General features: G+C 31.8%; 2 protein-coding genes across 3 annotated transcripts; both read left to right on the forward strand.

Annotated features, from left to right (window-relative positions):
• The first annotated feature begins 69 nt into the window (after positions 1-69).
• LOC134279659 (uncharacterized) lies at positions 70-1,897 on the forward strand. Its single transcript, XM_062762088.1, has 2 exons — positions 70-938; positions 1,855-1,897. The coding sequence occupies exons 1-2, from the start codon at positions 70-72 to the stop codon at positions 1,895-1,897; spliced, it is 912 nt and encodes a 303-aa protein (XP_062618072.1).
• LOC134279657 (uncharacterized) lies at positions 1,586-26,360 on the forward strand. 2 transcript variants are annotated; one of them, XM_062762086.1, is made up of 8 exons: positions 1,586-1,970; positions 2,156-2,306; positions 8,059-8,181; positions 14,188-14,379; positions 14,609-14,712; positions 19,195-19,363; positions 21,671-21,764; positions 22,469-26,359. In XM_062762086.1, the coding sequence occupies exons 1-8, from the start codon at positions 1,899-1,901 to the stop codon at positions 22,884-22,886; spliced, it is 1,323 nt and encodes a 440-aa protein (XP_062618070.1). In that variant the 5' UTR covers positions 1,586-1,898; the 3' UTR covers positions 22,887-26,359. The 2 variants fall into 2 exon arrangements, with proteins under 2 accessions (XP_062618070.1, XP_062618071.1); XM_062762087.1 differs by lacking the exon at positions 1,586-1,970 and adding an exon at positions 7,174-7,268 and having other exon boundaries at positions 2,204-2,306; positions 22,469-26,360.

Raw genomic sequence — 26,360 nt, forward strand, 5'->3', positions numbered from 1 at the left:
TAAGCACATATGCAATATCAACCCAACATGCTCAAATTGCGTGAAAGCATTCAAAATAAACTTGCCGAAATGCATTCAAATGGGTCACTGGACAAAGAAACTTACAAATTTCTAAATGACAAAAAACCTTCACTCAGATGTGGGCATTTATACCTTTTACCGAAAACCCACAAAATACCAGCAAACATTTACAATGCTCTAATAAACGGCCAGTGCAGCATTAGGAAATTACCACCTGGTAGACCAATTATCTCGCAATGCGATACGCCAACGAGGAAAATAGGACAATATTGCGATTATTTTCTTGTACCCATTGTACAAAAACAATCAACTTATATTAAAGACACTACGGACTTTATCACCAAAATCGAAGGCCTCACATTGCCAACAAACGCATTATTAATTACTTATGATGTGACGAGCATGTACACAAACATGGAATTCAACGAACTTCTCTCATCAGTAAATGAGGCTTACACACAGGCCAATAAAACGCAATTAGACATTCCATATCCGGACCCTGAAGATCTAAACTTCTTACTGAAATGCGTCTTGGAAAACAATTACTTTGAATTCGATGGAAAATATTACAAACAAGTAATAGGAGCAAGTATGGGGGCAGTCCCCAGTCCAGAGATCTGTGACATCAGAATGTATCAAATCACAAAGCAAATAATGGCACAATTTCGTCATGCCAGCAAAATTGTCTTCCACGGCAGATACCGTGATGACGGTTTCATAATATTCAATGGAACGCAACCAGAGATAGAAGAATTCATCAATATCGGCAATCACTGGCACAAGCATCTCAGATTTACATTTGAAATTTCTCCATCTGTTGTGAACTTCCTTGATACTACAGTGTATAAGGGACAGAAATTTCAAAATTCTAACAAACTAGATATCAAGTCGTTTATCAAACCAACAAATAACTTTCAGTATCTACACAGACAGAGCGCTCATAGCCCAGCTGTGTTTAAAGGATTCATTAAAGGAGAATGCATTAGACATGCAAGAAATACTACCGACCCTGAAATATTACATGCAACACTTAATGACTTCAAGACGCACTTATCAAAGCGAGGTTACTCTACTTCGGAAATTGATCCTATTATCAAGGAAACGGTCAACACAAACCGATCAAAACTCATCATCAAAAAGACTAAAGAACATTCATTACGTAACCCTACAGTACTGGTTACTAAATTTAACCCTTGCGTTAAAGGACTGAAAAAACGAATTCTGAAATACTGGGACACCATTCTTAGAAATCCAGAATGCAAAACTTTATTTCATTCTCAACCAATCATAGCTTACAGCAAACACAAGAATATAGGTGACGAAATAATCCGGTCTCACCTAAAACAAACACCATGATTTATGTCCGTGACCCCTGATGAGGCTTCTTAATAGCCGAAACACTCTACAACTACTTGCATAATTCAAATCAAATATTAATCTGCTCTATGCAAAAATCATAATTACTAGAAGTGTGGTTTGGAGTGTCGGGTCCTAATAAATCTCTTACAAGTTTGGTTGATTGATGTCGCTAATTTTCACACAAAACATGCTGCATTAAAAATTGTCTAGCATGAGTTTTATTTAATAAAACGAGATGAAACTTCACACCTCGACAAATGATTGTATTTACAAAAATGTGTTGATCTATTATCTTATAATAATAAAATGACAATTAGGAACATTGTCCACATATTTTTTGAATGACCCTCGTACGTATACAAATGCAATTGGATTTAATTCAATAGTTTAAGTACGTGTTAAAAAATCAATTGAGAGAATTTGATGATCACCTTTGGGGTACTTCATTCTTAACATATTTATTGTTTAAATCAGGTTGCTACCAAGATTCTGCCATCAACACTTCTATATCCATTGAAATGAGAATTCCTTCTATTGGAATGTGTCAGGAACTATGTTTGGAAAAAGAAAAAATGTTCTTTGCTGTAAAGGTGTTTATTTTTAATAGATATCAAGTTGAATTTAAAATTCGAATTTTATTTCAGGTAAGATACAATATACATGGCTGTACATGTATCAAGCAAAAACAACTTAAAGATAACTGTAATTATAACTCCAAATAATTATATAATCGAATTCTTAATTATAATTGATAATAATTTATAAACTCTTCCAGAATTACACTTGTGTATGCATTCAAAAAGAGATACTGCACGGGGTACATTCCCATAATCCAAAAAAGTGTTTCTACAGCTGCAGTACTTATACAGATAGGAAGACACTGTATGAGTGCGGGGGACCATATGCATACAACATTTATTTTTCAGGTATTTCCTTCTTTTGAAGGTCTTAAAAAAATGCAGTACATGCACTAAAGTTGAAAAAATAATGGGTAAACGCACAAATGTTTTTGAGCGTCAACGATTCTTGACAACAGAGAAAAAAAAAACATGGGAGAAATAACTGTCAATACTTCACTTTTTGTACTAAATAAAATAATCCCGGCCACTTTTCCCGATCAGAGGCTCTTTACAAACTGCTTCACAAGACTCATATGCGTGTTAATTTCATTTGGAACTGTAGCCTGAATTGCAATGTTACTGAGACGTTTTTATTCACATATGATGTATTTTTGAAAATGAAATAGACTGCATGAGCAATCTGGGATCTAACTACAAGTCAGAAGAAAAACATGTTTTAACATGTAAGTTCTTCAGCCTCGAAAGATTTAAAAATGCCTCTTTCATGGATAAAATCTAATCAGCTACGAAATAGCTGATATCAAAAATGTCAAAAGGAAAATATGAACTCAAAAGTAAGGGGGTATAAATAAACATGGAAGAAATTTAAAATGATAACCAGATTAAAACACATGTTAAAGCCAGCTAAGTTAAAAAGAAAGAAGAGTAAGGAAGTGTAGAAAGGAAATGAAAAAAAAAATTATTATTTTTAACTAGACAATTAAAATAGACTATAAGATCAAAACAATCACCAATACACAGGGAAGCTAGAGAAAATGATAACATGGCAATAAAATAACCCCCGCCACTTTTCCTGACTGAAGGCTCTTTATCAACTGATCTATAAGATTTAAATTTTATATGAAACCGTAGGCTATTAATATTGTTACTGTGTTATTTTATTTATATATGTATGAGGGCTGTTTGGAAATTATTGAGATATATACTTCTACTCCATAAAGGGCAGAGATAAATTTAGGAAATTTCGTCAACATTTAACGAAGAACAAATTAAACAGTTAGGCAAAATTTCAAATTTTTTGAATAATTAGATATTTTCTGGTGAAATCATAAACATGCATACCCAGATAGCAAGACTATGTTGGGCCAACATTGGCAAAAGGTTGTATGGTTGGCGTTGGGGGAACAACGTTGGGTCAACGTTGGACCAATGTAACCATGCCAACCTTCTCGACCATGACAGAATGCCTATGTTGGCCCAACGTTGGCCCAACGGTTAGCAACTTCCATTCTCTTTACTTCCCAAGGAAGGAGGGATGTTGATGTTGGCCCAACGTTAGCCCACTGTTTGTAATACACCCTTAAAGAAAGTGTTTTTTAAAGTTGGTAGTAGTATGTTGGCCCAACGTTGGCCCAATGTTTGTAATACACCCTTAAAGAGAAAGTGCTTTTTAAAGTTGGTAGTAGTATGCTGGCCCATCGTTGGCCCAATGTTTGTAATACGCCCTTAAAGAAGTGTCTTTTAAATTTGGTAGTACTATGTTGGCCCAACGTTGGCCCAATGTTTGTAATACATCCATAAAGAATGCGTCTTATCAAGTTGATAGTAGTATGTTGGCCCAACGTTGGCCCAATGGTTGAAATACGCCCTTAAAGAAGTGTCTTTTAAAGTTGATAGTAGTATGTTGGCCCAAGGTTGGCCCGATGTTTGTAATACATCCATAAAGAATGCGTCTTATCAAGTTGATAGTAGTATGTTGGCCCAACGTTGGCCCACTGTTTGTAATACATCCTTAAATATTGTCTTATCAAATTGGTAGTAGTATGTTAGCCCAACGTTGGCCCACTGTTTGTAATACACCCTTAGAAAACGTGTCTTATCAAGTTGGTAGTAGTTAATGTTGACCCGATGTTAGCACGAGTTTTCCTTGTTTAGGTGTTTCAAAGATGGGATATTTATATTGGGCCAACGCTGGCCCAATTATTATACTGCCAATTAAATAATGGTGTCATTTTTAGCTGCTGAGCTTTACGTTGGGACAACGTTGGTTCTAATTAAGTTTTAATTTAGATGCACATTCTGAAATAATTAAGAGGACATTCTATGTCCATGCTTTTAATTGTGTGACTGTTTTTGTTTAGAACTGATATTTGCAATATTTTAACTTTGAACTTAAGTGATCATAGCACCAAAAAGTGTTTCATTATATTTTTTGAATTGTGCATATGCATGCTTATTTATTTGAAATAAAACCCTTGATATAATGAATTTTTTCATGAGCGTTGTATTCATGAGAATTTAGAGAAGACTGAATAAGTTCTCAGGAACAGGATGTGAATGAAGCCTACATATACATAAATCAAAATGACACAGCTTTATAATTAAATTGAAACAAAAGTTAGGCGTTCGCTAAAGATTGGAGATCGGGAATCAAATTACACCAAACTGTGGAGTGAGCTGTCAGATTCAATTACTCACAGGTGGTGAGGCCATAGACTGAAAATGCAGGGCAAGCAAGAAGAAGTGAAATTTAAATTTGTGGATTACTTAGTATACACTTGCTATAGTTGCATTTAGATGCGATGTACATGTAAGTATATCTATTCTTATTTATTCAGGTTAACTGTTAAAATTGATTCGGAATTCATTCTTTTCATGTTTTTGCACACAAGCACTGTAAGTTAAGGCTATTAAAATAACATCTTTTAAGTTGTTTCTATCTAATTCTTAACTGTCTATTACAGACACGATTGTAACGAGGAAATTAAGGTGCACTGATAGTATAACACATTATTTTCTTTATTAAAAGATTTAAGTAATATTTATTCATAAGTTGAACCAGTAATTGTATTGTTTCTAATATCAAACTATTTTGTATATTTTCAGTCAGAGACTGCAAGGAAAACAAATGTTGTCGCGGTAAATAGCAAAGAAATCGAAGACCATGCATAAACAAGTATATAAAGTACGAGTACGTATGACAAAGATCAAGATGAAGAAAACGGGAGGCGACGAAGGACGGAAAAAGAGCGAGAATACAACAAAAAGACAGTAATAAAGGAAGTGAGCCCTGATTAAGAACTTTGAATTGATCATTTTTCATAATTTACCTCTATTGTCTATTTTAAAATTAATTTTGTAAATTATGATTGAATTGATGTATATAAAATATTTTCACAGCGAATCATTGGTAATGTTTTCATTGAACATGCAGTCCATGCATGCATTATGAATGCAGATTGAATTGTGTATTAATTTTTTTTAAACAGTCATAAAATAGGTTTATGTAAAGCATCACTTAACCAATTGCAGATGTTTCTATGTAATAACTACGTTGGCCCAACAATTTGCCATCTGACATTGTAAAAAAGGGTCAACATTGGGCCAACCTAACCAACCAGTTGTTAAGGTTGGCTGTTAGTTGGCAAACACTAAAAACTACGTTTGCCCAACAATATGCCATCTGACATTTCAACAAAGGGCCAACGTTGGGCCAACCTAACCAAACAGTTGTTAAGGTTGGCTGCTAGTTGGCATACACTAATAACTACGTTGGCCCAGCAATATGCCATCTCACATTTCAACAAAGGGCCAACGTTGGGCCAACCTAACCAACCAGTTATAAAGGTTGGCTGTTAGTTGTCATACAATTATACCTACGCTGGCCCAACAATAAGCCAACATGTTGGACCAACGTTGGGCCGATGAGCAAAATTACCGTTGGCCAACGTAAGGTTACCAACAGTGGGCCAACGTTGGAAAAAAAAATTGGGCCAACGTTGGCCCAACTATGTCTTGCTATCTGGGCATATATGTCTATCGACCTGGAGCAGCATCGCTACGTCATTTCAGCCGATGTTTTCGCATGTGAAATGATCGGGAAGAGTAAGTTTACTAGCTCCTTTCATTGTTATCATTTATACCATACAAAAATTTAACTGTCATTTTTCTTATACGATTCTTTACAAAAATGTGTTGGTGTTACACTTATGTAAGTTTTTCATGCGTCATATATACAGGATGATTTAGTATCATAGTGCTTACTTAAAACTATTATAACCATTTAAACCTACATGTAAGAGTTAAAATAAAAAACAGAGGATATCTGAATTGTGTAATTTGATTATTGCTTCATCTAACGAGTTGAAATGATATATATTCGCGAGGCTTGCCGAGAAAATATATACTATTTCAACAAGTGGGATAAAGAAAATATCACATAACACAATTATAATTTTTTGCTTTACACGTATCTCATTTGATTTTCGCTTTCAAGAAAACTTTAAGATAACCCCTGTAAAACAATCATTATGAATGATTTCTATAAAAAAATTATGACGTTGCGCTGTTGTAATTGACATGCCAAAAGAAAGTAGATCATAGAAAAAAAACTAAAATCTTTGATATCTGCATTTTTAAAACATGTGTGGCTATCTGTTGGCTTTTAATTAAAACGAACTAGTAAGGATCATTGATCATATGAGTTCTACTCATCCTTTCATGCGCCATATGCTCAGTCAGTTAGGGTGCTAGGCACTTGTAGATCGATGGTAAGTAACAGGCGCGTAGCATCGTTTTTGGAAGTGGGGGGGCCAACCTGAGAAAATTTTTTTTTACTTACCTGAAAAAGTTGACAAGCAAAAAAAAAAAAAAAAGGAAAAATTAAAAGTTGCCCAAAAAGTCGAAAATCCTATTTCGTGGGGGGGGGGGGGGGGGGGGGGGGGGGGGGGGGGTTAGTGGCTAACTTTTTTCAAGACCAACTATCTTTCAATTCAAACTTTTTGGGGTAAATTTTCTTTATAACACTGCCCTTTGCTGAAATGTGGGGGGCCAACCTTCCTTTCAGTAAACATTTTCTATAGTAAAGGTAATGTCGGCAGAAGACGTGGGGGGCCTGGCCCCCCCCCGGATACTACGCCCCTGAGTAAGCATAATTGAAACGGCTTTTTCGGCATAGCCAAACAACTGTCAACGAAATCTCTTTCATCTACAGTATATCTGCTTGGAGTAACAGTTCTCATGAAAAAAAAAATAAATTGGGAGGGGACACCATGAGCAAGTGCAGATAGAATTTGAAAATGCATTGAGGTATTCAAGTATTTGTCTTGCTTCTAACGAAACATTTTCTCATTATCACTCATTTATAAGGCAGAAATTTTAACTTAAAGTTTAATGTTTGAAGAAAGGGGTTATGTCAAAATCGGAATTGATATTAATAAAGCACCAAACAGTGGTTTATTTCATGTGTAATATCCTCAACACGTATGAGATAAATGGTTATCAGACCACCATAAAAAAAATTTTGATTTTCAATTTCATGAGATATGTATCATTATATCATTATATTATCCTTTTCTTTAAAAACACCGTTCATTTCCTTATAACACTTCTTGTTTTCAGAGTAATTTATCCATTCGATAATATTTCAGAAAGACCATTTCTCTTTGCAAATAAAAATGATAATTTACATAGTTACTGAAACTTATACAACGTAAGATCCATTGCAAGTGAAACCATCATATGGTATTTGCTATATCTCGGGGTGGCATAGGGGTACATGTAGGGTGCTGTGGACAGTTTTATTCAATTAAAAATAAATAGTTATAATTATTTAATATATAATTAATTTTGCTGTTACTTTTTAAAGTTAGAAGGCAACGTCATTTGTTCATGTAAACATGATCGACGATGAATTGATGTAAAGAAAATGTATATCTGAAGTACACAAAATAAATACATTAGGAATAGTTTAGAAATTAAATGAAATGATATATATATATATATATAATTACATTAATCAATAAATTTACTTCGATCAACATACAAATTGAATAATATCTTTTGGCATTCTTAATGAAACTTTTGATTTTTATTGTAGTCAAAACGTTTGAAAAAAGCACAGAAAAGAAGGTTGCAATGTGCATGGCTCTACAGTGTAGTGATTCTAAATATCTAAGTAGAAATTGCAGTATTTCACTCCAAAGTCTTTGCAAGAATGAAAGTAAGTGTATGTTTTAGATTACCTGGAACACTCGGGTGACCTATTGCCACCTGTTTTCTTCCTTGTGCGTCGTCCGCGTAAACATTTGTGCATTTGTTGCTTCTTCTCCGTAACTGCCGAACCCATTTTATTGGAGCTCTAGAAACTTCTGAACTTGTTATTTATTACTTATATATACATGTAACTTGAGACAAACAATTGAATTACTATGTTTTGAAAGTTAAATTATTTCACTAACTGTTCGTCGCAGATTTTGAAAAAATACGCAAGGTTTAAATCAGCTTAAAAGGCGGTTACGCTGTGAATTCATAAGGCAAATATTCTATCTCGATGGGAATATATTGTGAAAGACTACTTATGATCAGTAATCATAATACATGTAGTGAACAAATTCTTGCATTGGAGTATTTGTTTTCGTGATAATTGATAATTAAAGCCTAAAAGGCACAAAAACACGCCTGAAGATTGATGATGAAAAGTTGGAAGAATTTCGGTCGTTCATAAACATGGAAAAGGGATGGATGGATCCGATGAATGGTGTAAGACTTTGTATATGAACGAGAGACACAAATAAACGATTTAGAAGTAATATATTGGAATATAAACAAAGTTAACAATATGACTGACAGAAATATCGAATAGGTTAGACGACGGACGTCCTGGCACTGTCATACACGTGCTCCACTTACAGGTCTATTTTTCTTTGACGGGAAACTAGTCTAATACACACGTGACACCCGGTCTCATAAAAATCAGTAAAAATCAAATATCTACGTAGGAGACACTTATTCGAGTCATTTAAGGTGATTCGACTGTGACGAAATCAAATCTACCGCGCAACTCGAACTGCTAAAAATAGGCTGATCACTGCTGATGTGTTACATGTACTAATAATTTTGTCTAATTTTGATATCAAAGTAATTTAATGGACCTCAAGCAACAATTTGATAGACAATAAAGTAATTTTCAATAGAATTCTTATAAAATTATTCAACATTGGCTTTTCGAGTATTATTCCGACATCAGGGATTAACGACAATTCCCTGGCCGTTTTCCGCTACCATGTTGACAGAGACGGTCTAAGGGTCTCTTTTATTTTCAAAGAAAAACACTTTATTCGGTTGTTTTTGTATGCAAGAAGTGTACTAATCTATGCTGATTGGTACCTTACAACAACTGTCCAGGCGATTTCATTTCTAGGTACCATCTGCACGACAAGATCAAGATGTAGACCATGATTTTCAAGTAAGCAGGTAAGTACAACAAAACGTTCCGACCGAGCCTTCACTTATTCTTTAATGACACTATGTTTAGTACGTAATGTCTTCTTAGTAGACGAAATTTATTTACATCATTATGAAAGGTTAGCTCATCGAGTAAATGCAGAAGTATAATCAGATCAATGTACGTTTTTATCTCATCTCCAAAATAAAGAGGGGAAATCACATGGCTGCTATGGGAAGTGCATGAAATGAGTCAATGACACCATTGTTGTAGTGAGTTCTTTTTCTCGTGATAACGATATTTTTTACTTGTCTTTTCAAACAATACTGAATTTATTGACACAAATGAGAAAATAGCAAAAAAATCATGCACATTTGTCATTGACTGAAAAATAGGTCCCATGTTTATGATTTTTGAAATATGAAATTATGTCTTACCTACAATCTTGATGTAATGATAATTAGGTGATGTGCAGTGTAAAATAACATGTAAAAAAAAAAGAAAAAGAAAAAGACAGTTGACCAGTTCTCATATTTTTCTTATTTTATGAAACATTATTGAGGCCCCTGATTCTTGTTTACAGCACACATTTATTTATTAGTTTTTGTTAGGATGTAAATTATAAGGAAGGTCTATACAATTTAAGAGATGTCTATAAAAGTCACATATATGTTAAATACTGTCAGATGAGTGATTTGTTATCTCAATAGGTTTTTAATAACTCCAAAGGAACAAACTGGAGATTCCATCAATAGGCAATAAAAATGTACAACCTTAGTTAACACTTGGCAGGATAATCCTTTTGATCCAGATGCACTAAAAGAAAACTGTGATGCTGAAACCATCTGGCTGGGTATGAAAAAAATATAATTCTAAATTGATAAAGTTTTGAAATTTTAAAAAGTAAACTTGCTAAAGTGATTATAGTACTTGTCATACTGATAAAATGTACATAAGATAACTGTAAACCGGAAAATTTCTCCCCATTTTATTGTTGCCCCTTTGGCTCTGACATCGGTTGGGCGAATTCAAAGAAGACAGTATATTTTCTTAAACAAACTAACAATTTTGTACTGGGTAAATTTTAGATGGGGCAAAATTCTTTGCAAGTGTGAAAGGACAAAAATAAAGCGGGGCGAACATAAGCCTACATACAGTATACATGTACACAGGTAATGAAACTGATACCAGCTTTGTTACATGTAGCACTGTAATTATGCATTTGAAATTATTATTTTTTAAAGGATGTTGTTTCTTAACTTTTATTGTTTTATCCTAACAAATTGCGCATCAGAAAATAAAAACTCAATGCATATACATTGTGCACGAAACTCACTGTAAAATTAACTAGACATGCAGGGCTGATTGCTACTGAAAGTTGTCCATCCTGCCAAAAATGTACTAGCCAGAACCTTGCTAAAAATATACTAGCCCGAACCCTGCTAAACATGTATTAGCCCGAACAAAAATGATTTGTCATTTATAAATTTGTTCTAGCAATAATGTTAATAGGGCCAGGTCACTACATAATCAATGTCAGACCTATATGTATAGGCTGATGAATTCTACCCATTCGCTTGTTACACTTTGCAGCCAGTAATATATGTTGATTTGAGAGTTTTATCAAATATCTGAATTTCAATTTATGGAGAAAAAATTAAAAAGTCAAACCGGACGTCAATACGTGGAAATCTATTCGTCTTAGACAAAATTTGTGCGTTTGGGGCAGTCGGGCGAACAGTGATTTCAAACACTAGTACTGATATACATATATTTACAACTTTAACTCCCTGCATCATCTGCAAATTACCCTTGGGATAAGTTAAAATAAATGGAAGAGCCATACCAAATCTACTAACATATATATATACATGTATGTTAAACTCTTCTATGTGAGAGTGCATTTTAATTTCCCCTTATATGACGATGCAAGGCATTCAAGGTTTGTGACATTAATATAAAAATAAAAAAAAAACACTTTTTATCCTTTATTTGACCTCACCGTCCATGTAATAGTGTACTGAATGGCCCAATTTCTACACATTTTATAGGCCAATTACATGTGAAATGTAAATATTATTTTTTAGGTACCATACTATTTTTATTTCAGTGGAACTAGTATTATGATTAAAATACTTATAATCAGTCAGTAATCGGTCAGTAATAGGTAACGTTATAATAGATGTTACATTATTACATGTATATTCATTGTCCACTTGTCCGTAAGGCTGTAAATGAAGTAGTTTTTTCTTCAGGCTAAGAATCACATCTGCATTTAATTCGGCCACATGTCAACAAGACTGAAGTGTTTATACTTGAGCTGCTACATGTATGAAAGACAAACGGTATATGTTCATCGGATTTTAACCAAATGAAAGGCACAGAAAGTCAAAAGATTGAAGATGGGAAAAAAGGGAAGAAACATTTGTGTCAGAACCTCCCTTAAGATTTTTAGTACTTCTGTATGAACAGACCTGCAGCATGAATGTACATGATATACTTTGTTGAGAAATTTTTGTGACGGTCAAATTAAATCTGTTTTTCCCTGATTCAGTGTGTCCTTTTATGTTTTTACTAAGTTTAAGCTTGCAAAAGTATAGCACTGATACAAGTGAATTGTCATTTTTGTCACGCCTTTTTCTAGATTTTTTTTTTAATGTTAAAAATTCGTGTTCAGGAAATTTGGATTGTTAATTTACAGAAATTGGATTATATGTATATCATTATGTTCCATTTTCAAGTATATTCTAAATGAAAGGGAAAGATCAGTCCATGGATTTTTTGATTTAAGGAAACCTTGAACATTATCGGTTTGTTGTTTTAAAGAAGTCAGAGGAAATTCAGATGTTTAATGTACGTGCACTTTTTTTCTGTACTCTGTAAATATGTCAGTGTAATTTCTAAATTAGATATACAAATTACGTCTTTAAAAAAAAAATTATGAAAATTTTAATATCATGACATTGAGTTTTTTGTTTAAAACACCAAGAATCAATTCAGAAGTTTAAGGTAAAAAAAAAAACAACAGGAAATTTGGAATGTAAATTTTCAAATGTTGATTTTTTTACATTAATTTTCCTTTAAAAGTATCATTTAAAGTTTGTTTTTAACATATTTGATTAAATAAATTGATAATTGATTACTTTTGATTGATTTTTTTAGTATTAATTGCCAATAAATGTAATTCAGGGTAATTATTAAAATTAGAATAGAGGAAATTCGGATTAGCATATCTTTTTATTTGACTCATGACCATACCCATTTCTACCCTCCGTTACTTAGCTACATGCATATATCTCTTATTTAAAATAAAGTTTAAAAAATAAATATCCAATTACTCTTAGAGTGATTTTATAACCATTTTTGTTCTCAAGGTCAAGAAAAAATAGACAATTTTAAAGAAAACAGAGGAAATTCAGTCTGTAACCCTATTTTATTCATGAAAATAAATAAATTGTTATTATAATTTGTAAGTTTGTTGATACTTTTGTACTGGCAGTCGGATTTTTTTCATACATTTTACATTTTTCAATAAGGGCATATTCAGTGGTTGTTGCCATGGAAACGAGCGCATTAACATATATAATTTTTAATGATTCTTAAACCACAAACTTGTCCTTTATCTGAAGGTAACCATCTTTTAAAAGTGTTTAAAAGTTTTTTTCGAAGTGTTTGTCAGCTGTTCATGGCGTAATTGCAGTGCTATGATATTCAAATTATAGCAGATTTATAAAATCATCGTGAGTACAATTTAATGAAAAAATATAGTTTATCATGAAAAATCAAATTAAAGGGAGGGGGTAAACGTTAGAGACTGTATACATGTACCTGGCATAAAACAAAGTCTTGTTTTCTGCTGGAATATTCTCTTTATACACGGGTCAAATCGATTGACAAAAACTGTTTTAAATTCTTGTTTACACTGTAAAGAAAACAATTTTTAATATTATTTGACTAAATGCATATTTTGTTAAACCCGTACGAAGTACGAAAACTACAACGTGGAACACCCGATCCAGTGGTTGAGAATTTTACAATTTTGGAAGAAACGTTTTTGCTTATATCAACCCTGTGCTTAAAAATTAAACCGGAAGAGAATAAGATTTTCACAACGCAACACGTATTACATTTACGGCGGACGAAAACAAGTCTCAAGAGTTCATCTTCATGAATTATGGTTACCTTATAATTAAGAGGCCACCTTTATGAACAATTTCACTAACGTTCGTTATAAACCGAAGATGCACTTTTAAACAATGCGCATTCTAAATGTGTATGTTCTGGATTCACAATCTTCTTATATAGGTACTAAGCTGTGCTTTTATTTCAAATTAATTTTTGTAAAGTTATACGATTGAACTTACCTCATCTGATGTATAAACAAGTATTTTGAATCTAAGGACAAAATTAAACTTTAAAAAAAATTCAGATTCAACCTGAGGACAAAATTGAACCAATATGTATGATTTATAATCTTAAAAAAATAAATTGTTAATTTTTTTTTGGACAAAATCTATTTTCGCTTAACCCCCATGCTAATTAAGAGTGAAATAAGCAATCATCAAGCATCGAGTTCCTTAATACGTCCCTTTAAAAAAATTAATATGTTTTAGCATTAAGAATCAATCATATGCCAAAAGCAAAAGAAAAAAATAAAATTTGTTATCTCCATAAAATGTCCGATGATTTTGTTGATTTTCACTCTTTGTACAAGAATATATCAACTTTGATGATACATTGTATATGGTGTATAAGAAATATGAAACTAATGATTTTTTTTAGAATTGGGTCAAAACATCGCAATGCCATGGAGAAAATCAATGGACGAATGTAAGTTGTCTACAAATCCTTCATATCTCCTCGGAAATCTAAACTTATCAGATGCTGATTCAGAATGCAGAAGGCTAAATCAGAAACATCTTGGTCTATCATGGGTTGGCTTTGCACAGCAAATATACACTAGCGTTGATAAAGGTAAGTTACTGGGCTTATTCATTTATCATTGCATAAAATTCTAAATACTAAAGAAAACCTGAAAATCAGAATAGATTTGTTCGCATTATGCAATACGTAAATAGCAATATTATTCATATTTAAAAAAAAGAAAATACAATTGCTTCTTTTTCTGAAATATTATGTGAGTGACTTTCCTATGATCGTGTTTGATTAAACTTATAATTTGTTTCTAATATTTTTATTTTAGGCCAAATTATCAAAAAGGAAACAATCGTACAATGTCAGAAGTGTAATCGGAACGGATGTCAATATATAGACTGTGGAAATGAAGAACAATACAAATGTGTCGATGTAAGTGTTTGATTTATGACGTCTCAAATTAAGGAATGTTTTTAAGTTTTGTAATTGATGTGTTGATCACACAGACTTGTCATGTAGTGATGTATCTTGAAGCGCGCTAGGGTACGTGCAAGCGCTGGATATTATATCTTTTCTTAACAAGTCTGTGTAATTCACAAACTAATAATTTACACTTAACTTAAATGCATCATTTACATTTGCATATTCCATGTCTTAAAACATCAAAAACATGCTCAATATTTGAATTTCTCGCTGTCCTATTTCGTTGTTTTTTTTTTATCACGTCTCTGTAGCCTCATTGTGACATCGTGTTAGTGCAAATTTCTCCGTGTATATTTCTACGCGTGAGTATACACAGTCAAAAATGGTATTCACATAAATTTCGCTGTTGGCTTACTAGAAAACCAAGCAAATATAAATATAAATCAAAAGATTCTAATTTTTATTTATCCTAACCATAATATCTAAAAATACGTCACAGTTAAATGAGTATTATTTTGCTTTTGAGAAAAAAGGTATTCTTTTTCGAAGGATTAGAATCAGTTACATTTCATATGTGTTGGAACAAATGAGATATATTGCATTTATTTTTTTTTTTTTTGTTTGGAGGAAGGATACACTTTTACATAGCGTTTGTGTTCATGAATTATATATGATTTTTTTTTACAAATAAAACCAAAAAAAAAAAACATATTCACACGAATTAGATAATTTTAGATCGGGTAAATGTTATGGATATTCAGATTTAAAAGGATAAAAATATGTGTGCATGGAGGTGATACTTCTTTCATAAAGGAGAGGGTAGATAAAATTATGGGCAGGCAAAACGCAATAAATAGCACTTCGTTTTGAAGAATCTTCCATGCAGTATTTTCTTATTAAAGTTTCAACTCTCTACAAACGCAATCATTGGATCTATATTCTTTTTTTTTATTATAATTCTGCAAGTTGCAAATGTTATGTTGTTGCGAAAAATTTTAGAAAATTTGAGTTAAGAAAATTGCAAGTGCACGAGACCAGATAAATAGGTATACGGAAAAAGTGAACGTTTCATTTTTTGGATGACTAATTTGATAATTTGATATATCAACTTAGATTCAAATGTTTTTAGAAGTGCATTTCGTCTCTCATATGACATATTCATCTTCTCCCTACATCGCAATAGCATTTGCAGCTTGCAGTATAACTTCACTGTTCAGGGAAGGAAACATGGCGTACCATACACAAAATAAAATGCATCGTGCACAGAACGAACAGAACCATTTACAAATTAAACCGTACGATATTTTTACTGAATGTGCAAGTGAAGCGACGAAATCATTCCAAAAATTTGCATTGACTAAAAGATAATTTTCTTTTATTTCTTTCAACGGCGATCATTAAAAAGGATGGGAATTAACTCTAACAATTCGAAATATTTAAGTATGTATTTTGCTTTTGGACTTACTTCTGTCATCATATCAAGAATTTTACTCAAAATTAATTATGACTTCAAAACAATTCGACAGAGTGTGAGGCCAAGCCACGGTTAGTGCTTATGTGGTATTTTAAGTCTCATATAAAATGCAGTATAGTAATATATTTGTGTAAAAATTGAAATGATAAAAAATATTTATGATGCTTAAAGAATAAAGTTGGTTCCAGTTTAGATATGATACACGTAACTAAAAATGAACGTGGCTATATGTCTGAATTCCCTTTTATTTGAGACATTTTCCAATTCGTTTAGTTTATTTAATTAAGTCTGCAAAAAAAAAAAAAATGCTTCCGGGCATTTACATAAAAGTCAAGTTTATCCTTTTTAATCTTATTTGTTTTAAGTATGAGGGCTGTTCAATAAATAATAACCTCGGTGCTCGGAAAGAACAAAATATATAATATAGTCAACAACAAAAAAAGATTAAACACGAAAATCTAATTTTTCAGTTTAAACCTTATTTTTTTAAGTGATTTTAGATTGTGTTGTGATAAAAATCAAACATGTTCTATGCTGCGAATTGAAAAGTTAAGTTGGTGTAATTTTCATTCCCCCGGGTAAAACAATATGTACTTTGCGACGTCTCAGCGCTAGTGAGTTTCGAATGTACGAATATCGTGGACGAATACTAGCTCCTCGCAATCTTTTGCGAACAATTTGTGCACTTTTATGCTGATTTCTTCAACCAGCAATTGTAGCAGCTGTCTGTGTGGCAGTTATCAATCAATTGCTGAAGGGGGGTCTGACGGTCTGGTCTGGGTCTGGTAGCCCGTATTCTTAGCTGGTGGAGACGCACATTTAACAGCTGCAAAGCCGATTGATGTACACTAAATGCAGTTGCAACCTACTGTTGCGTACCTCCAGTAATTATCATAGTTAGCCAGTGTTGCGTTCATCTTTGTTAAGGCATGAAATTGCAGCATCAATATTGTTATCAAATCTTAAATATGGTTTTACTAGGAGTGTTTATTGTTTCTCTAAATCCACAATATCAATGAAAATAGATCCCAGATTTACAAGAATTTATGAAAAACACTATTTTCATAAACATGAATAATCAAGGGAAATAATTCAACTCTTGGATATAAAAACCCCATGTTGTCATTTAACTAGATAACAGGTATCCAATGATAAAAAGGTAGTTGTTCCATATACTTTCTTAAAAATTTATTTGGTGAGTAAAACAATATGCGTTTCTCTTTTTGTTGAGTATATATTCTCTTTCAAGAAGGATATGGAGATAACGAAAAGTATTTAATATCAAAGTCCACAAAACAATAGAAAATAGGAGCAGAGCAATCATGGACCTCCGAAACATCAGGGGTGAGATCAGGTGACATAGAGGAGTGAGCATTCCCGCTGACCGGTCACACCCGCCGTGTGCTCCTTGTCATGATCGGAAAATAACGGACAAATCTTTCGTCAATTCAGTGTATAAATAATGGACTAACAATTAGTATGAAAACGTCGGTCAACATTGACTCAATGATGAATTGTATTTGCTGACAAAGTCATTGGATCAACCATAAAACATATAATACGAAATGATGACTTTAATCGAGACTGTTGATATTCTTGTTTCATCAATTTGCTTGTCAACAATTTATTTCGTTTTAGACATTGTTCATACATAGAGCATGCTCTTGCGTATCAATTCAACTGAGAGTAGATAAAGGTGATGAAGGTATATTGCTGCATAAGTAAGGGAAGTTGACGATAAAAAAGTTAGATTCATCACGTTTATCATATAGCATGGTTGTTAGATAACCATTAAGGTTTTTTTTTCAAGTTAAATATCAAAGTATGAAACAGATGTGTCAGACTCTGTGGTATCTTTTATCTCAAACTCGCCAGGATATTTCGTATCGACGTAGGAATTGAAATTACCATTGTTAATTGGCAATACGTCGTCGATATATCTAAATGTCGAGTTGAAGGCCACAGCAAGTGTTTTCTTCTTTTCACGCATACGATTTCGCAGAAATTCTGAATATAAAAATAGGTCTGTTAATAACAGAGAACAATAGGTACCCATAGGAATTCCAATAGATCGTTGGATGACCTGGTCTCCAAAAACCACATAAATATTGTCAATCAGAAACTCAAGCATCTTTTAGATATCAACTTCAGAGTTCTAGTGTGTACAATCAGAATATTTTAACAAAATAAATTTGCAAATGACCGATGGACAGGTAAACACACACAATTAAAACACATGTTCGTAACGTTTTGTATTTTTTAATTGTTTTTAGAAAAAAATTGAATTTGACCCTTGAAGTTCGTAAACGGTATATGGCGGATCCTATGATTTCCTGGACTTGGTTCTTATTTCTGAAAGGCATTCCGTCAAGTCAAAAGGTGAAAGATCTGGCTAACATTGTTGTTGTGACAAAAGAAAATCTATTTAACTCCTTTACTCTTTATGGCGTGTTAGTTTTGACGCTGTAATGAAGAAAGATTCTGGTTCCATCCTCTTAGAAACCTTTTGATATTTTTGCAAAAAATTTCTTTCTACACTTCTCCAGAAATTGAACTCCCTACACGAATATGAATTTGAACTACAGGACCACTCGTTTTTAAGAAAATAACATGTAAAACTGTTTTACATGTTTTTCGCATTTAACGTTCTATGTTGTAATCAGTGAATGAAAATTTCGTCTTATTAAAAGTAAGTTGAAAGAAAAAACAATTTATTCTGCCTGCAGTCGCCCGCATTAGAAAAAAAAATAATTTTGCACAATTACGGAAATGCTGTGGAATTGTAGCCCTCTCCAGAAAATATCAGATAAAAAAAATCGGAGAGAGCTACATTGTTGCACATGTACATGTAGCAGGGACCATGAAATTCATAATTTTTGTTCCCCTACACCCATAAATGGTTTATACCAAATTTGGTTCAAAACATTTTATTATTTTTTAAAGGTTTAGCCCCACACATATTTGATATTTTTTTAAAATGAAAAAATGTGTTTGAAATGTTTCAAAATTTATTTTAGGTTTTGACATCGACCCGCAAACCAATATCAGACAATATTACGAGGCTATTCGAGTTTAGTTCTTCCAGAGTGGTAGGGAAGCCCACAAAGATTTACACCAAAGCAATATCATTTGCTATCTTGACAAAGACAACTTCTTTGCCGAAAACAACAATATCACCTTCTACAGGTATTTAAATAGATGTCCATGTTAACATTCAAGCACGGTCTTTTTAAAATAGGTAAAACCATTGATACAGAAATTCATTATGGTGGATAATAAAAAATAAAATCAATACAAGCCCTTCAGTTTGACTTTTTACATTTAAATATCACCACACATGTATTGCTTAACTAAAGGAACATGTAATGAAATCACAAAACACTATCAGAGAGCGAAAAAGACACGCAGATGTGAAAGCTTTGGACACATATCTTATTTTTCGTTAACAATCAAGTTTAAAGCCGATGAATTAGAAAAGGTTTTTACAGTACTTTATTTATCGTCTATGTTTAAAATTTTGTTTCAAGCGTTCAGTTTACATGTTTTTATTTAACCTGTTTTCTTCAACTTTATGGTAAATATATACCTTATGTTTGATTCTTGGAAAATAGTATGATAAACATAGTACAAATATAGTATAATATAGTAACCGAGATTGTTTTCCTCTTTAACTAACACGTATAATCTTTTTCAATTACCTCGAGACTATTAAACTTTTTTATAATTACTTATTGTATATATACAGAACAACAAAACTATTTTACTTATGCACTGATTTGATTAAAAAAAACGGTAACCTAAATATTAGAAAAAGTTATTCAATATAAAATCAATTGATATTTTTCTTGCATCTTACTCATCCACTTCTCATTTAAGGAATCACTTTAATTCTTGGCAAAATTATCGAGTATAATCTGGTTTGGGTCAGTTTATGCTTTATAATCCGCGAAGAATTAGAGTCATTCCTTATGATTTAATTTTAAAATAAACAAATGCGGATGTAAAATTGTGTTGCTTTTTTATGAGTTCAAATTTACCGCGCAATAATACAACAGTAGTAACGGAAGTGTTTGGAAGCGAGGGGAGGTAATAACTGATGCGTAGATCTAGCAGGCATGATGTTTGTTTACCTCAGGTAAGATCGAGCTTCTATTTGAAGTTAAAGGTATATTTATTAAATCTAGAATTTTCCATGGATCTCGAGGACTGGAAATGAGGGGATTGCATGGATACAGATGATTCAGTTGGTTGTCAAGGGTGTGTGTCCCCATTCCAAACCAGATTATACAGAATAATTTGCGTTCATTTTTTTTTGGAAATTAACTAATAAGAGGCTAGAATAAAAAGAAAATCAAATTATTTTAATATACACCGACTTCAAACTTCCAGGCATCATTCTTCCTGTCGATAAAAATCAAGAGACATTCTTTCAAATAATATGGTGATCAAAAGGGCATGTTCCATAAGCATCGCGTTGCGTTTGACTTCCAACACTAGAATCAGTCAAGAAAAGCGTGAAAGACAGCAAACATGATATCTGTTATTTTATTTAATGTAAATACATGTACTTTGTCAACGACCTCTGAACTGTTAATCTACATGTACGTGTTATTGATTTAAATAGGCATGATGTTGGTAACTAGCATTTGTATGCATGTACAAGTTTATGAGCTAATGACACTCTTACATGTATAAGAAATTTACAATAAACAGAAGCCACTCAAACCGAAGAAAATAATTCGGGATAATTATACCAAAATGGATGTTAAAAATCCATTTAACAATTAACTCTTACTAACCCAAGCTTTTTATGTAAATATAAAAGTATGATTACATGTAGTGGCATATAATAAGTTCACCCTTTATAGCAATTATTTGTATCACTGATGATTCTATGAAGCTGACGACACAAAGTTTTCTAGGAAAATTCTATTTTTTTAGGAACTGAACCTGTTTAGCAATAATGTTTTTTTTTCAAAGTTTGAAAAAAAAAATACAACTACTGTAAAACTTCATTTTCTGAATAAGTGCATACCTGATTTTTATACTGATATGAAAGTATTCATGTTATGAACATTGGTTAGATAAAATATTTGTTACCTTAGGAATATTTTTAAGGAAGAGGCACAAGAAAAACGTTGAAAACTTAAATTATCGAAAATCTTCTAAATTTTATTTTGTGAATATTTACTGGAAGAGCAGTCAATTTATCTTGATATTTTTTCCATATTTCCCTTTGAAAATCTTTATTGATTCATCAATATCTAATTCAGCATGTTATAGAAGTGATGTGTTTTAGGGTATAACTCAATCAAACTTATTATTGACATGTTAGTATCAGTAAGTTGCATACAGATTAAATATACTTTTTGTTTAATATTATCTGTAGAAATCTATAGCTTTTTTATATTGAGAAACTATTAATAAGTCATTCACATTAAAATATTTGTGTAAAGCTTATTCAAAATGAAAGTTGTTTTGCCTGATTTACAGATACAGACACAAGGTTTAATCTTACTATTCCCTTCAGTGTTGTTATTCCTATTGTCGTGGTTGTTGCAGTCCTGATTAGTGTGATCCTTATAAGGTAAAATATCAGTTCTGTAGTTAAGAGAATTAAGGAAAAAAAATAACTTTAATAAATATATTCTTTTATCTGATAAATTCATTATATGGGAAAAGGGTTTTAATTAAATTTTGTGTTTGTCACTTTTTTTTCAAAGTTCACGGTGCGTATTATCAAAATTGTAAACATTTATTGATGAAATATTAAGTATACGGTTATCTTGATATGCATGTATGACATATGTTAAATTAAACAATTAGTTGCATGTTTATGTATAAATTAACTAAATTTAATTAGAACTTTTGAAAAGGTGCTTAATAAAACTACAAACTATCCAACTCGTTTGATGAAAGGCAACAAAGCTTAATTTAAGCAAAATATTCTAACACACTTTGTGTACGTTAAAATACGTACAATTTGAACTTTATTTACTGCTGATATTTAGCCAATATAGTATTTTATCATTATTATTTAAGCATAATCTGATATAAAACCTGTGCCGAACTCACTTTTTCTTAACATATTCATTTGTATCAAAAGCAGATTATCTCATATTTATCATATTTATTTTATAGATAGCAAATTATGTATTAATGCTTTTGCAAAAGCAAGAGTTTATCTAGGTAACCATAGAAATAAAATAGCGAACCTTTTTGCCTTATTTACGTATCCTATTTAAATGGACATATATCATGTATATGTTTATAAATATTATGCATTTCAAGACGAAAAAGACACGGCAGAAAAAAGAAAAATATCCATACACATGATAGAGGAACATCTCAACAAGATGTTACCAATCACTACTCAATAGTAGACAAAGCAGGGAATCATTTTCAACTTGAAACACAGCCGAAGAACTCCAAAGATCCTGCTGATATTGAACTGCTGAGGTCACAGAATTCATATTTTTATAAAGAGGAAGGAGTTTATGATCATCTTAGAGAATCAGATCGCAGGAGAGAAGATAATGAGGTCATCTATGATCACACGAGATTTGTAGTTGGGGGTGGAGACTGTGATTATGATACTACACAGAGTGTTAAAAAACAGGAAGTGGAAAATACTTATGATTATACCGAAATAATAACTTCTGACGCCGTACATGCTGACTATGACCTTCTTACGGAAGGGTCCGGCTAAGCTGGCAGTGAAAACCCCAAGAACAGATGGAATGTTCTGTAATTATACATCTCTCAGAGTTGAATAAACAAATAAACAATGATTACATACATGTAATTGATCAACATTTAAAGTGTTCACAGTCTAACAAATGTTTTTTTTTTAAATGTCATTTCTCTTTTTTTAATATATCCCTTGTATTCGTTTTATCAAGTCATTTTTTCAGATTATTTCATGAAACATTAGCTTCTTTTAAAGGGTTTCTTTCCAGCTAAAGTATCATTCAATCATGGTTTTGTGTTTGTATTTTTCTAGAAATTTTAGTGTATTTAAAGAGCATTAAATTGAAATCTTTGAAATTGAAATGGAATGAATAGAATATTCAATGTAAATATATCAATTATCAGCTGAATTAAATAAAAAAAAATTACGTTAATTGGTCAAATGAAAATCACTCAACAGACATTACTGTCAGGAGATAAAGTGTCATATCCTGGGGATACATTTCATACGTTGATCATGGAATCAACAACACACCTACCCCAAAAAATTCCTGTCGTTTAATTTTCGTTATTTTTGTATATTTAGTACGTGACTATATCTACTGCATGTGTGCACATTTTGGACAAAATCGTTCGAGTGTTTTTTGGACAGGAACTTCCAAAAGTTACCCCCTTTAGTTGTTTACAAGGAGAGAAAAATTTTAATCAATGAACTACTTAAACCTTGATTTTCAATAAAGCCAGGTTAGATATAAATGTCAAATTTCACTGCCTTATTCCTGTAACCATTTAACATAAAAACATAGTCATTTTTTTAATATATATATATCAGCAAAACAATTTTTAAAAACCTTAAACTGAATAACTATGAATTATCTAAGCCATGAAAAGTGTGTATTTTTCAAATTCAAGATTTTTTTGTGAAAAAACCTGTCCTTTTATTTTGGTAAAAAACTTTCTTTAGGTGGCTGGTAGTAAAAATAATCTTTATAATTTTTTGTAGAATTTTTGAACGACCAGTTTTGATTTAATAGCGGAAAATTTCCCCCACCCCCTTTCTTAATAAATCACATTCCCGCGCGTCTTTCAGACGGGGGACGATCACTTTGCTATGAATCTATAGATACACATTTTTAAAAAATCAATTTGGAATATTGCTTTTGCATCAAAAACATATTAACTTACAAATTTAAAAGTTCTCATATGTAAAGCGTATTTAAATGTATATTTTAAGGCATTTTTTTAATACCCCTACCACCCCCACCCCTTCCTTTTTTGCGTCGCAGACCATTAGCTTTTGACGAAACTTCGTTTACAGTGCAAATTATACTAGTATTTCGTCATTTGAATCCCGGAGGTATGCATTAGTTTTTAAATTCATGAATGCAGAAGAAATATTGACTACTGTTTTTATATTTATCAGGAAAAAAATTACTGAAGGATTTTAGTGTTTAGTCCATAGGCCTATATGTATGCGTTATGCATTCCATATCACATGAAACCTGGATACGAATTCAAGTTATGTTGAACTTGAATATGTTGATTTTTAAACTTATCTCTTTGATTTTATTTATTAAAAAAATGGTGTATGTTCACCTCTCATGTGGTATAAATGGAATAATTGTAGTTTCTTTCATGTCATTATTTCAAACGAGACAGTATGTGGCCGTGGGGATACATCGACATTTGCATAGATGTACACCCCTCATATTGTACGCATTCTTTCAATGTTGTGCTTTTAAAATGAAAATTCCGTATTCGTCCACATTAACTCTTCGTCTAATTCAATTCATATCAAATCGCACATTGATATTTTTAAAAATCTTATAGGCAACGTTTTGTTTTGATTCGAGGAAATGCGAACCGACATTGTTGACAGGACAGAAAGTCAAACGATTTGCTGCAATAGGATATTCATAAATGCAGATAATTTCAGTACTAGTGAACAATTCTTTTCAATTCTATACTTACATTGTGTATATGAGCACTATAGTATTCAATTCTCGGATTTATCAGGTCTTGCTACAAATGAATCTGATTCTGTGGAAAACCGTGAATAAAGGGAGGAAAACAAACATCTCCTACATTTTCAGAGTTGTTCCTCTTTGATCAGTAAGGGTCCGAGCACAACATCGATTTTACATTGTAAAAAGTTTTTTGTTTGTTTATTGTTTTATTTAATTAAAGAAGAAAAACAATATCTTTATCGTAAATGCACAAATTGTAATGAAGACCATTAATCGGAATGTTATATAGCCAATTGTACATAATAAGAATTTCGGCAATGTACAATAAAATTTTCAGAATAAAAAAAAAATGCTGCGCTTTGATCAAGATTACAATTTATTGTATATGAAATGAAATGAAATAAACATTTATGAATGGTATTTCATGTCTTGCTTTTTACGGAGTTTAATCGGGTTAATTAAAAAATAATTATTGATTGAGTATGGTACACATAATCACAGCCAAGCCCCGTATCCCATTTTTCTTTTATGATTGATATACATGTACATCGGGATCGTTTTACTCGTCATTTTGACGCTTTATTTTTGATGTTAATTTGACGTCACGTCAAACGTTCAATTGAAATCGCAAGAGTTATCTCCCCCAGTGTGTTGTACGTCTTTAAAATATGGTTTCCATGATAAATGTAAAAATTAAAGAATTTCAAAAAAATCATGGGATTATCTTCCGGAAATACAATTGGTAAAGTGTATGATAATCACAGCATTATCTGCGAAAATAAAAATTAAATTAGGTCAAAATTATCATTTTTAGATATCAAACAAATTTGTTTAAATTTTGATGCATGTGTATAAATCATATTCTTGATTACATTTACCAAGTAGTATTAAATGTATGTACAGTGCTTGATTGCTAAGTGTGGTATTGGTAATAATTATATGGAAAAAAATAAAATTGAAAATATGCTGAAGATTACAACTATGTTTCTAAATATATTCAATAAGAAATTTCAAATCTTCTATTAATTTTTTTTTAAGAAATATGCCTTATGGCTAAATAATATGCAATCAATGAGAAGAATTATACAGTTTACTTTATTCTTCTTGTGCAATATTGGCCGACATTTTATAAATTTGATTCAAAATTTCAAAGTTTATTTTTTTGGCAACTGAATGTACGTTTAAGAATTCATGCTTTAAAGAGATGAATGATTGAATTTCATGTTTACAGAATTTTGTTATTATATTTGAACCAAGTAAAAAAAATGTATGATTACCGACAGAGATTATACAAACGATGTGATGTTCTTAATAGCTGTGATTGTAAATAGTCTGCAAATGATTGGAAATATCAATAAACGAATGTCATTCTGAGTTCTACGAAATATAGAAAAGTGACTATCAAATCTATCTTGATATAAAAATATGGTCAATATAGCTTGCAGCTTTGTAGTAATTTTGTTTTTAATTAAGATATGATATGTCGGTCATTGATACATATTTGAATGATGAAAATACTTAGAATG

The sequence above is a fragment of the Saccostrea cucullata genome, unplaced genomic scaffold (assembly GCF_032062105.1).
Source record: "Saccostrea cucullata isolate Sc308-1 unplaced genomic scaffold, CSIRO_AGI_Scuc_v1 ctg5974, whole genome shotgun sequence".
In the NCBI taxonomy this organism is placed as follows: Eukaryota; Metazoa; Mollusca; class Bivalvia; order Ostreida; family Ostreidae; genus Saccostrea; species Saccostrea cuccullata.